Source organism: Typopeltis vanoorti, chromosome 19, assembly GCF_054136105.1.
Source record: "Typopeltis vanoorti isolate ZY-2024b chromosome 19, IOZ_Tvanoo_1.0, whole genome shotgun sequence".
Lineage (NCBI taxonomy): Eukaryota > Metazoa > Arthropoda > Arachnida > Uropygi > Thelyphonidae > Typopeltis > Typopeltis vanoorti.
Genome location: NC_143567.1, coordinates 13,443,183 through 13,459,823, shown reverse-complemented (window position 1 = coordinate 13,459,823; position 16,641 = coordinate 13,443,183). Strand labels below are relative to the sequence as shown.

General features: G+C 36.6%; 1 protein-coding gene across 5 annotated transcripts in view; it reads right to left on the bottom strand.

The window, feature by feature from the left end:
* LOC150095860 (zinc finger MIZ domain-containing protein 1-like) overlaps window positions 1-16,641 on the bottom strand; it is a 383,815-nt gene that overhangs the window by 140,000 nt on the left and 227,174 nt on the right. For all 5 annotated transcript variants that reach the window (XM_090409083.1, XM_090409084.1, XM_090409085.1 and 2 more), the window contains one exon: window positions 4,203-4,347. In XM_090409083.1, the coding sequence (XP_090265209.1) occupies window positions 4,203-4,347 (145 nt within the window). The remainder of the gene's footprint in view (window positions 1-4,202; window positions 4,348-16,641) is intronic.

Below are 16,641 nucleotides of genomic sequence, written 5' to 3'. Positions count from 1 at the left end.
ATAAAATATTCAATGCAAGCTCAATAAAAGAAAACTAACTTTCGAGCAGATATTTCTGATAAGCAACTATTAGTCTTCTAAACAGGAACACACGAATTAATGATGTTATTTCATGTAGAAAGACAACTGACAGGAGTATCCAAAGTAGGCCTAGTAAGTGATCCAGGCCAACAGCACTGCTTAACAAATAGACATGCATAATGACGAGAAAAACGGGTTTCTTTCCCAATTAGTGAATTAATTTCGTGATTACCAAGTAACAATAACGAAAAAACCAAAATATCAGCACTTCGCAGTGTTTAATTTTCAATATGAGTCAAACCAACCATTTCTGGAAAGAACTAAGCTGTCATGCTGGTTGCTAAGCAGCGACAATAATATGGTGAACTTATGAATAATGTAGTGCTTCCAACTCGTACCTTCTTGGACATGAAAATGCTTTTTATTGAAATAAAGAAATTCTCTGTAAGGGCAGTCGTAAAGCCAGCATATCTGATAATTCTATGGGAAGTATAAAATATAATAACGTAACCTATATGGTTTAAATCGGAAAGAAAATGTGTACAGTAAGAAATAATAACGTTGAAATAACGCTAATTTCAACATTCTTATTACTCCGAACTTAATAGTGGATAAACAATAAAATAGAAAGGTGTAACCCAGATTAAATAATACAGAATAAAATACGAAATATTTTCAAAAGAATATTTTTTCATCCGTAAATTCTTTACGTTTGCAATGGTATTTTAAACTTAATATTAAAATATAAATCAAACAAAAGAAATTAAAAGTAATTTGCTTGTAATAAATAATATTTGTTATAATAATAAATATAACAAATCATATAGGAGAGCCCTCAGGATCATCATAGTACGACAACCAATTCTAAATAGGTTTAGTTGCTGATTCGAGAGAAAAATAAACCTGCTATTCGTGGTATGTAGATTGTCTCATCAACATATAACTTCAACAGGTGAATGATTATTATTAATTCTAATGCTGCGTTTGTGTGTGTGTGTGTGTGTGTGTATATATATATATATATATATATATATATATATATATATATATATATATATATATATATATACAGGGTGTTCGGGATAAATTTGACATATTTATAATTAATTATATTTTTCCGTAAGTTACATGTATTAACACACACTTCTCTTCATTTAAAAGTTTGGACCCTTCTTCATTCATATACAAGATGTCAGAAAGGATGGATAGCTGGAACCCACCTGAATCATGGAAGAGAATAACTTGTATCATGATGATTCGTGCCCGCCATCAAAATAAGGATATTACGACTGCTGCCCAATGCTCCCTGAATACAGTAAAAACAATCAGGCATGAACTAGAGACTTGCAATGGTGACTACGAGGATGTAGCAAGAAGAAAGATCCCTAGCAGACGATCTGATTGCGTTCGTACAGCAGAATTCCTCGCAAATCTGCAGGAACAGGTGTTGAAGAACCCTGGCATTGGAATTCGGGCTTTGTTCGTGGAGTTGCTAACTGTAGTCAAGCCCTGGATAACAAGGGTAGCCAATGGTAGGCCGTATGTATGGCAGCAGGATTCGGCCCCTTGCCACACCTCTGGGAAAAGTCAAAAATGGTTGTCTGAAAATTTCTACGACTTCACCAGTCCAAATGTTTGGCCTCCAAACTCCCCAGACCTTAACCCCATGGATTATTTTGTATGGGGCGCAGTTGAAAAAGACACCAATCGCACTTCCAGTAATACAAAAGCCCAGTTAATGGATAAAATTAAAATAGTTTTTGCGGCCCTTCCCAGGGAGACTGTAGCATCAGCTTGTTCGAGGTTCCGAAGCAGAATTGAAGCTGTGATCGATGCTAATGGTGGTTATTTTGAGTAAATCTTGTTGATAGTATTGTAATTAACTCTGCCTGTAATGTTTTTTTGTCAATTCATTAAATTTAATAGATACAAAGAAGATTTTCTTTTTCCTTACGAAACTGTCAAATTTATCCCGAACACCCTGTATATATATATATATATATATATGTGTGTGTGTGTGTGTGTGTGTGTGTGGTTGCAAAAGACCAAATAGCAGATTTGTCACAATAGACATGGAAGCAATTCAGAAACGGAACCAAATAGTCTTAGATTCATTGCATTCTTGAGTTTAAATGTGTCCGGAAACCAAGGTAATATTTTCTTGTAGTTTCATCAAACAATTCATTCACAAACGCCTTCCTGTACCTTAAATCAAAAGAAAAGAGATAGACTTTTTATAAATGTGTAAAATTTTTCCCTATGCAAACCACAGGCCTCCAGTGGACGAAACATGTATACCCCTTCCCCCAACATTCCGAGGTCGTTGGTGGATGAGAAATAAGGACTCCAATAGAAGCAAGGAAGCTGGTGCCTAAACAAATAGAGAAAAACGGGTCACTTGGATGATCCAGATGGACTGACTCCGACAAACCTGAAATGGGGCAAGCAGCCCGCCTCCTTTAGTTCTAACTGGCAACGAATTACTAACCCTTGCATTCTAAAAGTCAAACAGACTAGGTCGGAAACAAATTCTATAGGAATAAATTATGAGTGGTCCAAATGTGTAGTTTTCTTAATGTAAATATGTACATCCTCCAGAGCAACCCAGGTTTTAACTTTTTCCATTTTTTTTTTTAATTTTTGATCTCTTTATCGCAGCAACTCCTTTATCAAATCATAAATGGAAAGTTTATTATGTAGATATAAAAAAAAATCACTTCGGCTATTATCACGGAACTAGTTTGAACTGGAATAGCGTGGGAGGGTTATTAACATGCATCGACTAGGTCATGTAGGTGGGAGAAAGCTCAATTACAAACAACCTGTATTTTCAGTGACATTTGGGTCAAACAAATTATTTAAAAATTGCATGTGTAAGCTAATCCCTCCTTCACTCACATGTTTAAAGTTTAAGCAGTAAAATCTTAACCTGTGTTTGACACAATCCAAACCCCCCCCCCTCCATTCAGAGAATTCAAAACCTGAAAGAGGCTGCAATCTGACAAAAAAAAGTGTTTATTTGCTGTTCAAAATACTGTATAAAAGAAATGGTCAGTAACAATCCTCAGCAGCTAAAAGTATTCCAAATGGTAGCGTATGCTAGTTTTTTAACTCGAAAAATGAAGTATTTTCCATACTGTTTTCGTTTTCCATAAACGAAGTGTCAAATTTGAGCCGGTGTGCTCATTAGTAACATTTTCGTTGGATTTTTGTTTTAGTTCTTTTAAAATCAAAACCGAAACATAAAACACAAACTACAGATCAAAACATCAGAGATCTGGTCAAGAAAATACACGCACATGTAGACATAAATTTGTCAAGTACTAAAGGACGTATACATATATTTTTAAAATGAAAACTCTTGGATTAAACAAAACAAAATTAATTGATTTTATCTTGTTTTTATCTATGATTGCGTATGTGTGGTGAAATGTTGGAAATGATAATACCAGAATGGGTATTCCTAAATGACCTAAAATAACAGTAAAATAGCCCTGTACAGAAAACGTCATAACACTTGAAATTACTATACATTGAATTAAAATTATCATTAAATGAATATTTATGGTAAAACTTAAACAAGTCTCTATAATTATATTTTGCATTATTGGTTTTCATGGCGTATATATATTGTGCACACAGCGCCCTCTCTCGTCATAAACAGTGCATGAGTAAAAAGTAAAATAAATGGATGTGAAAATAATTAAATTTCTGTTTTCATTACGTATTTAAAAATATATATATTGCAAAAATCGCCCTCTCGCGCCATAAACAAACGATGAGTGAGTAAAATGAAACGAAATTAATTTAAAATTTTGAATAATTAAATTTTACTTTCAAATTTTAAAATTCTACGTTAAAATATTTTATTTATGATTGCGCGTATATCTCAAGTCAGTCTAATTCTTAGTACTTTATTTGGCCTTCATTTTATGTATTAATTATCACGATAATATACTTTTTTTTTTTACAGTTATGTTTAATTTTACTTCTTTTTTTTTTTTAATTTATATCACTATCGGGAAGGTAGAATTTTTTTTTCTCTGATTCTCTATTTTATCTACAATAAGATATTCTGAAAACAAACCATTTCATCGTAAATATTTAAAAGACAAAAGCTATAGAGAAACATGCAAATAAATAAATAAACGAACAAATAAATTAAAAAAAAGCATCCTCACCCTTGAGGAACCGGAGGTAGGTTTTTCTGTAATGCTTGGTGCATATTTGGAGGCGTCTGCTGCAAGGTGGCGTCACCGTCACGAGTTTTCTGATGACGTAAGAGCAGCAGGCGTCCCAAGTCCTCACACCACAGGGAAAGAAGACCTGGAAGAAGAAGAAAAATTGACTTTTATAACGAATACATTAAAAATGTAGTGGATCATGCACAGATTAAAAAAAAAAAAGAAAGAAAGAAAGAAACCTTGATTAAAACAGATTCTCGTTTATTATTATAAAATACTGCGAAAATTAATTAGGAAAGTCTGACACATTTAATAAAATCATACACACAAACCCATCATTCGCTGAAAACTATTATCATCTGAGACATCACAGTCCAAGATCAAAAAACACATAAGAAACTGCGGAAAGAAAACCCACACATTTTTCTCTATCCCACACTAATTTCTCACTTTTTTTTTTTTTTTATTGCCACGAACCAACCAGATCATTTATCCTACAGGCCCATGCAGTCCTATTGAGTTAACGCACAAGGTAGCCAAACGCAATTGGGTTTCCATGGTGAAGTTGTAAACAAGGCTATATGATTACTTATTGACATCTGCATGTTTACATTCTGTCCTCGATATTTAGCTAGAAGTATATCAAGGAAAATTATAGTATGGAGATAATTAAGTCCTCTTATCCATGTGCATGCAAAGTCCACTAAAAGTGCAGTATTTCTATTGAATCTAATTAATAAGCAGAAGCCGTTTAAAGAAAGGATGGTAAACGAAAATATTTTAATAACAGACTGTTCATATCAGGTTGAGTTGGCTCTTTTTGAGGCTTCAGTTAAAAAAAAAAAAAAAACATGTACTGTATATTATCATTTAAAGTATCCCAGCTTCTTCTGATACTGAAGTTAATAGGGATAAATGAATCTTATGAATAATATACGCAAGAGGAAGTTCCCTCCCCCCATTTCATCAGGAAAGCGTTTGGTCTGTGACAGCCACCGAAATAAAATGTCCTTTATCCAAATGAAAAGGGTGTGACGGGATAATCATCGTTATAGTGCAAGCTGTTTGAGATGTGATGGCTCGTCATATGTAGTGATGATGCAAACAAGTTGTTTACTGTCAGAACAACACATTTATGACCATCGTGTGGTGACATCAGCGCTGGAATTTCTACTCTCCGTGCGATTTTGCTTGTTTGAAATGCTGAAACCATTCCTTCAATAGCCTTGAAAAAAATGCTTTTCAAATATAACCTAGATTCTCTCCAAAGATGCCATCAATTTGTTTATAAGAGAATACAGATTTTTCGAAGAGACCAGTTACTGGTAGTGGGATAGTTTCTGTAGAGAGAGAATCATCCACTGGCAATATCCGTATCAGATAGAAAAATGTAAACAAAAGGCCGCACACAGCGTAGACTATATTGCAAAAGTTATACACGCACTTCTCACTGCAGTGTCCAAATAACTTGTTTATTTTCACAACCCATTATATATCTTTAAGCTGGATTACACCGTCACTTTCCTGGATTTTCCCACTAAATGTTGATAAACGACGTAGGTATTTTGGCCCGTTCTTCTAGGAATTTAATGCCCCAAAATGAGAGTTGCATCCTATAGTAAAATTGGATGTGTTGGTGTCTCATCCAGTCGTTCCCATCTCTTCCTAAAAATAATTTAGGAATACTCCACTGGGTTCAACACGCCACGACAAGCATGGGCCACACAGAATTACCATGAATATCATTATCACAGTGTTCATTTTTCCCTGGCTTTACAATGGTCTTGCTAAGAACAGCATCTCCACTATCGCTTTCACGTTTAAGAGATAGGATTAACCCTTTTTAATACCATCTTTAGTATTTTTGGTATGCCAAACTACTTAATGGTCTTTTAACTATTATGTTTCCATATTTTACCTTTTTATCGTCATTTTTACCATTTCTCTTTTGCTGATAGAACTCGATTGGTATTTGAGAAAAATGGAATTATTCAAATTTGTGGCAATAATGCTCAAAGATTAACAGACCCTCAATCTGAGTGAAAACTACCTGTAAACGCTAATGACCTTAAATTTACAGACTATTTGAAGAAAGTCTAGTGTTAAAGATTAGACAGGTAATTAACAGTTGACAATTGACATTTATGACTTTAGGGGTGAAGCAAGATGCTTTTCATATTCCCCGCTATCTGTTGTGGTTACAGTGAAGGTAAAATTTATGAGCAGATTGCTCGCCCTGAAAGGGCATGGAGATTATGCATAACTAAAGGAGGCTAATATAGCTTTTGGTCTTCTATATTTGAATATGTCCGTTGGATCGTATGCTGCAGCTTGCTGAACCAAATCGTTGGGATGTGTGGACGTCTTTAGAAAAAACTTGGATGCTAAGGATTGTAGAAAAGAGAACATATAGGGAATATTTGTGTCTCTGTGGAGTTGATTGTTTCTAACATACCACGGGGCGTTCAGAATCATTCTCAAGCACTTGTTCTGCACTCGCTGTATTTTGATAATGTTAGCATCAGAGGTGTGGCTCCAGGCCGGAGAGTCATAGGTGATTATAGGACGAATTGTCATCTCGTATAGTTGCAATTTGATTCTGTTGCTGAGCCTGCTATTTCTATTAATTAGCGGATAGATCTGAGCTATGGCTTTAGATGCCTTTGTGCACGCAGACTTAGTGTGCTGATTGAAAGATAGCTTTTTGTCGAGAATTACACCCAGGTAATTTGTTTCTGTCTGCCAGGGAATTTTAGTATTGAATAGTAACACATCTCCTACAGGAGACATTGGCCTTTTTGAGAAAAGAACGGCTGAGCTTTTCTGGGGGTTGACTTCCAATCTCCACTTAGAGAACCAACCCTCCAGCTTTAGAATGTTTTCTTGAAGCTTTCTGGTAATGAAATGGGGTTTGAGAGATCTGGTTAGTAATGCCGTATCGTCTGCATGCAGGGCCAAAATGGAAGTCATCGGATTGTGTGGGATGTCTGACATGTATATAGAGAACAGCAATGGAGCCAGTAGAGATCCCTGCGGCACTCCAGCAAAGATGTGACGCTGGGATGATGTAGAACCGTTGATTCTTACTTGCATTGATCTATTCTGAAGATATGAATGGATTAAATGAACCATTTTTAGTGAGGTACCGGCTGAGATAAGTTTGTGCAGGAGTCCAAAATGCCAGATTTTGTCAAATGCTTTGGATAAGTCTAGGAAAACAGCGGCTGTGCCTTGGTGCCAGTTGTAGCTGGTGGTGATGTATTCCACAATTCTGTGGATTTGCTGGGTAGTACTATGGTGTTGCCTAAAACCAAACTGTTCTTTAGGAAAGATGTTTAGGTCATTTACTGAGGTTTGGAGTCGTGAGAGGATGACCTTCTCTGCAACCTTACCCAGATTTGAGAAGAGACTGATTGGACGATAATTTTGCGGTAGGTGTGGGTCTTTGCCTGGCTTATGTATAGGAATTACATCAGCCAGTTTCCAGGTGGAAGGAAAATAGTGAAATCTTAAAATTGCATTTATTATACTGGTCAGGTCCACTACTGCTTTTAGGGGCAGAAGTTTAATCACCCGATTAGTAATGCCGTCTGGCCCAGGAGCTTTTTTGTTCTTTAATTTTTTAATAATGTCATATATCTCAGCAGGTGATGTTGGTGCACTATGGTCAGTGCTGGAGATAGGAAGTTTGAGTGAGTGTCTGACCTTGCTGTGAATCTTATAGATGTGGTCAAAGTCAAGGTTTCCATACGAAGGCCTGCATTGCTCCTCTAAGTCGTATGCTATAACTTCTGCTTTGTCTACATCTGTGTGAGCAAGGACTTGGTCAGAGAATATTGGGGGAAGGGATCTGTCTTTGTTTTTGATATTTTTCAGTAGTCCCTAGATGGAGTGATCAGTAGGTGAAATGAAGGATAACTTTTCATCCCATACTTGGTCTCTATGGGCTTTGAGTGCATCTCTTACTGCCCCATTTAATCTGTTTAGATTTATTTTATCTTGTGGTGCACACGTGTTACGGTATCTTTTCCTAGCTCTGTTTTTGTCTCTGATCAAGTTCATGATGTCTTCAGGCAAACGATCTGGCTTACAGGCAGATTTGTAGGAGGAAGCTACCTTTATAGCAGAATTTGTAGCATTAATTTGTTGTGTGAGATTTGTAACTGCAGTTTCTACTTCTTTTGTGCGTATGTGAGGAACAGGTCCAATATAATCCTTGAGTGCTGCTGACAGTCCTTCCCATGCAATGTAGGAGTGAGAAGGAGGACATAGGTATTCTTGATTTCCCAGCTGTAGTAGAATTGGATTGTGATCGGATGATAGTTCATCCATAGATATGATGCTAAAATGAAGTTTAATATCCTGAAGGATAGCTATATCCAGGATGTCAGCAGTGCCGAACGTACTGAGATGAGTTGGTTCGGTGGGGCCTGCCACAACAGCGTTGCTTGATCCTAAGTAATTGTAAAGGATGCGACCATTCTTGTTTGTGGTTGTACAATTCCACGCAGGATGCTTGGAATTCAGATCCCCGGCAATAATGGTGGGCTCTCTGATGCATAAGATGGCATTTAGATCAGAGTGAAGTAGAGATTTATGGGGTGGGTTGTAAGGTGAGTAGATTTTCAGTTTGCCAGTGGAGCTGGTGACTACTTCCACTCCTGTGATCCCAAGGTTAGTGGTTGAATGAATACTCACAGAGTGGTGCTTAATGTAGTTTTTAATGAAGATGGCAGTGCCACCGCCTCTGTAGAATAGTCTGTCATTTCTGTATAGGTGATAGCCCCTTATTGTAGGATTGTCTGAGGGTTTTAAATGAGTTTCACTGATTAAAATAGCATCTGGTTGATACCTAGATGTGAAGTGTCGGAGTTCCAAATTTGTTTTTAAGGCCATTTGCGTTCCAAGCAACTATCTGAAGAGATGCTGGAATGAGTTTGTTACTATTCATTTATGAGAGCTGTGAGGATGACCTGTGTTTCACGAAGAAATCTTTTAGTGGAGGTTTCAGTAGGGTTTGATAGGCTGAAATTTTGTAGCATGTTTGCTAGTGAGGCCGTAATAACAGCTGTTAGGTTTTTAGGTGCTGTTGGTTGATTTTGTTCTGAAATTGGTCTAATTGTACGGGTCACATCGTACGGGCATAGCTTCTTGTTTGCTTTCGGGTGTCTCTATTATTGGAGGTCTCCGACTGAGTCTCCGGTTTTGATGTCTGGGCCTCTGGTGTTCTTGTACTGAAGGAGGAGGGCTGATTGATTGCCTCCATCCGTCTGTTCTTTGGGTGCTGAGTACATCCTTTGTAGTTCGCAGGATGAGGGCCACTGCAGTTGGCACATGTGGTCGAGGTGGTTCTCGGCTTTGTGCGGGTATTGGTTGGGTGGCTGTCTCCACATTTTAAACATCTATATTCCGCTCTGCATAGATTCTGGGCATGGCCAAACTTCTGGCACCTGTGGCACTGCCCAGAAGATGATCTTTTACGGAGTGGTTCCGGTGTGACGATGAGACCACAGACTGTTTTTAAGTTGTAAATATCCTTGTATATTTTATGAATCTCAACAAGGACTAATGGCATGGGAGTCTTGTCTGCTTTGTACATTCTGCTGACTTTGACTGGAGGCAGATCCTGAGAATTTAGGTCAGCAGCTATTTCTGCTGTGTCAATGTCTTCACAGACACCACGAAGGACTACTTTTAAGTTTTTTTCGGAGCTGAGCACAAAGGTATGATACTGGATGCCTCTGTCGTACAGTTCTTTGGTCAACCTTCTATAGTCTGTCACTGTTGCTGGCTGTATCTTTATGCCTTCATCCATGTTTTTGGCCTTAATGAAGCCAATATGATATGCAAATTGGACATCGTGGATCTTAAAGCTGCCCACTTATGCTTTTCTCTGAGGATGATCAGAGGCACCTTTTCTTTTCATTTCATTTCAGCCTATCAAACCCTACTGAAACCTGTCTGAGAAATAGCGGCGTCCGAACCCTGAGAATCCTGTTCCATTTCAGTAGTGTCATTGCGGTTCATCTGTTGTTCTTCGCTTTTTGCGTGCGCGTACTTCTACAAAGTCTGAAGGAGTATAAGGCACCGATTCTAAATGATCCTCAGCGACAACGTCTGAGACACATTCGGGGGGGGGGGGGGGACGTGTCATACAATTTCACTTTTCCCGGCCAATTATCACTCAGCAGCTTTCCTAGTCTGAGGAATTCCTTGTATATTTCCTCGAATTTGGTCTCATTCAGAAGTTTTGTCATTTCAAGACACAGATGGAGAAAGAGTAGAGATTTCTCAGGTGTCCCGAGCAGGTAAAGATAATCCTGTGGACTTTTGAGGGTCCACTAGCAAATCCCATAGACAGTCTTAGGTGTCTACCTGCAATAAAATGTCACTATAAGAAACAAACAAAGGCGATACTAGCGGCTGTAAGCCTAGCGTATCGCCCTTGTAATTACAAATGACTTACCTGGATAAAGCACAATGGAAAATAAAGTGACTGTTTATGGTAGCAAGCAATTAACTACTATTACTAATGAATAAGCATAAATATAAATCGCTAAAAACATATCAATCAAATTCACAATTCATCATCAATAATATCAATAATACACGACACGAAACACTAACACACGAGACGCCATCTTTTCCTCTACCATGATAAAAAAAGCCAGGCAGGTAATAACTTTTCATTTTTTTTTTTTTTTTTTTTTTTTTTTTTATAAACTCTGTGATGTAAGTTAAATTTTGGTGTTGGAAATAACTTTAGAAAATCAATTTTATTGTTCAATGCACAGAGGATCCAAATGGCAATTAAACTGCATGTTTAGTTTATTTACCACATTTAGTTTAATTATTTCATTTATTTTTTATAGTTCGAGAGTAGAAGTCGAGTACTTTTACTCGAATAAAGAGTTAAATATCATGAAGGCGGCAAAATGTTTCTGAGGGCTGCAAAGGCTTTGAAATAGACGCAACTGCAACAAAGGGATAAAGATGATATGGGGATAATTATTTTGAAAATTATACAATCAGGAGTACATATCAATATTAGAGTAGGAAAAAGAAAGAAAAAAGACAACTGGAGATTATGATATCCACATTGAAATGCTTGAGGTATACGAAGGTAACAAGTTTTACAGTGACTACCCTGCATAATTCCCAAGGTGAGATCAAAAGGTCAATTCTCGTATGACTGGAGTAAAATTCTCTATTACATATATGTATATAAAAGGAAAATTTCAACTGAATATGAGAATTACACAAGAATTTCCTTAATGAGTGTTCTAGGAAAGATTTTGCAACAATAGTTGAGACAAACAAAAGTTGAAGGATAAATTGGTAAAGAACAAGACTAATTTAGGATTGAGAGAATTTAATGTCAGATTTTACGACAAATAAGCGAGAAATTATGATTTGATATATCACAGGAATATAATGATGATCTGTATTTAATCTTTGTTTGTTGATCTTGAAAAAAAGAGGTTTTGATATTATAAAAACCGTTCTGGTTATCTGTTTTGATATAATCAAAACAGAACGGTTTAGTTTCAATTAAATTGCATTTTTGATCATATAAATTTAGGCGTAAATTGCATATTGAAAGTGGCATTCATGAAACCGACACTACTGTGTTGATTTGCTATCACGTGATACAACGCTTTACTTGGTTTTAAGATACTCCTTTTAACTTTTTCTACTCATGACGTCATGACATGCGCAGTACTGGGGACGCAGTCTAGAATATTTTAAATAGTTCTGCTATCTGTCTCATTCAAGAAATTTGAAAATGTTGTGACCTTAACGCAGACGGAATACAATCGAGTTATTAATGATCTGACATCACACTCCTGACATAGTAATGAAAAACGGGAGTGTGTATCATACGCACAAGGTTCTAAAACTCAATACACTCTAGATCGTTGCTTTATTGTATTAGATGCCCAGATTTGTAATTTGCAACGTCAAGTCCGTCTTAATAATAAATACTTCCTGACAACGTTGGTAGATATTATTTTTTCAGGAAAATAAACGTGACCATGAGTTGTATCATGACTGTTAATTGCATGCGTGTGTAAACATCTGGTGTCTGTTTTGTTAAGTCACCAGTTTTGGTTTTGAAAACACTGATGGCAGAAACTTCTACTAAGTATACGACATATTTTTAACCAAAAAAAAAATAATAATAATAATAATCTGAATCCTGTGCTGTCGCTGGTAATTATTAAATAACTAATTAAATATTAATTAAAATAAAATTAATGAATTAAAAATAAAAACCCTATTCCCCAAAGCGGATATTTATGGGCTAACTTTATGGGAACTGACTGGCAGCCGGTTTCTCTGCCCACAACGCTCAACAAAAGCTAACCATGACTACTGATGTCCAGATGTTATTTTAGAAAATACAACAGGCAACTGCCACCATCTTATGATCCTAAATCCTAACATTCGTACTGCTCAGTGAGATGAATTCTACAGTCGATTTTTCTGAGGTACATGTGCAAAAAAAAAAAAAAAAACAGTTTCCTCCCCCACCCACCCACACACACAATTGCTTCTGCACAGATCAATCAACTATTTAAATAATTATTTATTTATTTATTTATTGTAATTACAGAGGCATCTCCATTGAGATTTCTCCCATCAATAAACTCATTATTTACGAATAAATTATGCCTTTCCCCCTTTTTTTGGAATCAGTTTAAAAATTAAATCTAAATAAATGAAATCTTATTTTTAAATAATTATAGTACGTTGCTTTCAAAGAGTTTAAAAAAAAAAACTATATTGAGATATCCAAGTTTTAACCTCTACAGACCGGCAGGACGCCTATTAAAAGGATGAATAAACAGAATAATGAGTTCATAGACCTTCGCGGCGATTCGGAACACACACATACAAACCGTGTTTACGGAAATACCTGACAGCTTTCTTGGTGAAAATTTCTGTGAACCTCGATAGGAAGGTTAAGTTTTATTCGTAGAATAAAAAAAGAAAATGTACTGGGGTGACAACCTAAAGAGTGAAGCACTGTAGATCCTTATGAGTGCATATTTGTTTTTAATTATTTTTAAATCTGCACACGTTAAAATTAACTGCATAAACTACAAAGCAACCTACACACACGGTAGCGGTGCATATAGAATGACGCAAACTCAAAGGTGTGATTAATACAAGATACAAGAATGAAATTCGTGCCGTAAACTGCACAAACTTGCAATGAAAACAAAAACGAAAATAGCTTTTAAAAAAAAAAAACATTTATTATTATTATTCGTTTTTGAGGCAACCTCTTGCGTAGAAACAAGAAACAAAACCAAAACTATTAGACAAAAAGATAATCAACAACTTGAAGTTAAGTAACTCATTAATATATACTATTCGAAAAGAAAAAAGGTGGGAGAATATATAACGCAAATAAATTATAACAAATCTTCTTCATTAAAAAAAAAAAAGTACTATTTAGTACATTATATCATTTGAAGGAAAATTCTATATACATATTTATATTAGAAGGAGAAATTGCGCTGAATAATAATGAATTACATCAGAGTCAAATGATGAAAGATGAATATTATGTAATGACAATAGTGCGATTTTAATACGAAGCACGTGTATCGAGTAGTCGTGCTAAGGGCAAGGTCGATTAATGCTGCGCCCGAGCTTTAATTATGAAACGAATAATTTTGAATTGTGTCAAATGATATTGTAATTATTATTATAAGATACTCGAAGCGTATTGCACCCTGGTAATGGAATTTAATAAAAATTTCAAGATTTGCAAAAAAAAAAAAAAAAACCCTGTAGTAGAGCAATTGAGGTAATTTTTTCATTTTATTCAAATGTCCTTAACAAAGTGAATCCATTAATGGCAAAATTAAACAAATCAAAATTATATTATAACATGTTATAGTTATATTATAGCTATATTTAAAAAAAATAAAAATACAAATAAATAAATAAGCTGGATCTATTTACAGCTATTGTAATAAAGAATAATAACACTATATATAAGACCGCTGTTAGATTAACGCCGAGCGGCAAGTATATGAATGGATATTCGGTGACGGAGAAAAGTCCTTTTTAGGACTTCCAGGGTAACAAATGGCAATGCTGTAGCCAATGAAGTTTTAACTGAGGCCCGGCTATTGCCGTTACCCAGCCATGACTAGAGCTTTTTAGCTCAATAACATATCATCCACACAGATTTTCTTCATTCAGATGACGGGATAAAGAGTCAAGGACTCAGTCCATCGCCCAGTTCTTTTAAGAACTAACACCGAGCGGGTTATGGAATCGACCGTGAGATGGGTGATTAATACCCTTGGAGGGTAATGGATGGCAATGCTGTAACCAATGAAGTTCTAACTGAGGCTTGGCTATTGTTGTTACCCTCCTGCCATGATGAGAGCTTTAATAGCTCAATAACACCTTATCCCTACACTGTCCTCTACAGATAACGGGGAAGATAAAAAGCATTCTTGCTTCGTCCCTTTAAGCCAGTCCTTATAAAGACTAACACCGAGTGATTAGGAGCTTGGTGGAGGAGACCGTAAGGTTCAATCTGAGTCATTTTTAGGACTTCTAGGGTAACGGATAGCAATGCTGTAGCCAGTGAAGTTTTAACTGAGGCTCGACTATTGCTGTTATTACGCAGCCATGACTAAAGCTTTTAACTCAATAACACCCCATCCACACAGATTTTCTTCATTCAGATGACGGGATAAAGAGTCAAGGACTCAGTCCATCGCCCAGTTCTTTTAAGAACTTAACACCGAGCAATCATTATATATGATGGCGTTCTGGATGAACACTGGAATTTAATTTGCAATAGAAAATGAATAGAATGGAAGCAAAATTCTGATAGAAGCATGATTTTTTTCATAGAGAACGTCAAGTTTTGGGAATATTACTTACACCTCTAAAGTATAAAATAACAAGGGACCAACTTATATACACAAAAACCACAGTGTCTGCCTTGCTTTATGCTATGATTCTTTGAAAGAACCCATATACTGTAACAGGATATTATAGAGTGTATATGTGCGTGCGTACACAAACACGGAGTAGTAAAGAACACACAAGCAATACAAATACCTCCAATCAAGGCAACTACAGGTAAGAAAGTTTTTCTGAGCTCTAAAAATAATACTGTTAGATATGGAAAAACTACTAGATGCAACTAAATTCGACGACGTATATCAAGAATTTATAAGACTAGGGGAAAGAAAGTACTTAATAACAATTGGCAAGGCAGGAAAAAAAACTCTACAAGACATTTCTTCCCACAATCGCCACAGAAGACAATCTGGAAGACCCAAACAACGAGAGCATATCACTAAACAATAGAGCTCAGACCACTCACCAAACTGTGAGAATGCGGAAAAATTCCAAACCAATGCCTACCCTGTACCGGATACAGAAGACACACACAGAAGGAATTCCAAACGTACAAAAATAAGAGGAAAATCTCCATTACCAGAGACACGCCCAAACCAATTGAAATGGATACTGACAACGATACAAACCCAAAAGACAGAATATCGCCGGTCATCTTAAGAACCAAAGATCACTGGACATTTGTTGTGACTTCACTCAGAACATTAGAAGTCACATCTACGAAAACCACCAACACAGAAGAAGGAATACGCATCCAACCAAAAACCTCCACCAAATACAGGAAACTAACCAATTTCCAATATAACAGCAAACCTACTACCACACATTCGCACTCAACAGCGAGAAGAACCTCAAAATAGTGCTCAGATGGATAATATCAACAGAAGTCACAGCCTCCAAAACAAAGGATTCAAACCAGTCGAAGTCAGCCGCATGCACAGAGCCAACAAAACGCCATACTTTTAATTCTGGGGGATATGGCGTTTTGAAATCAGCAAGGACTAGAAACACAACTACGATCTCCAAACTATTTGCGATTTAGTCATAAAGACTGAATCATCATCGCTGCCAAAAGTTTGGCCATGCACAACGCTGTTGCAAAGCAGATTACCGATGCGTTAAATGTGGTGGCAAACATGCAATGACTGAATGCCAAAAACCACGCACACACAACCAGCAAAGCATGCAAACTGCGGAGGCCCACACCCTGCAAACTACAGGGGCTGTACGGCATTCCCACAGAACCAAAAGACTCTATCCCAAATCAGTAAACCTCTACAAGAACATAGAACCACCATGCAACCCACGACCTCCACAACAAACGGAAGATCTTACGCAGAGACAGCTACGCCAAGACCAACTTACCCCCAAGACACCCCCATACCACGATTAAACTACTCCCAAAATTCCAGTAAACCTGACAGGTCAAATTTAGCAAACTGCATCAGAACAATGCTATCAGAATTCGACCCCCCCCCAAAAAAAAGAAGCCAAGGACATCATCTTTAAGCATACTCAGTTACTATTCTCAACAATC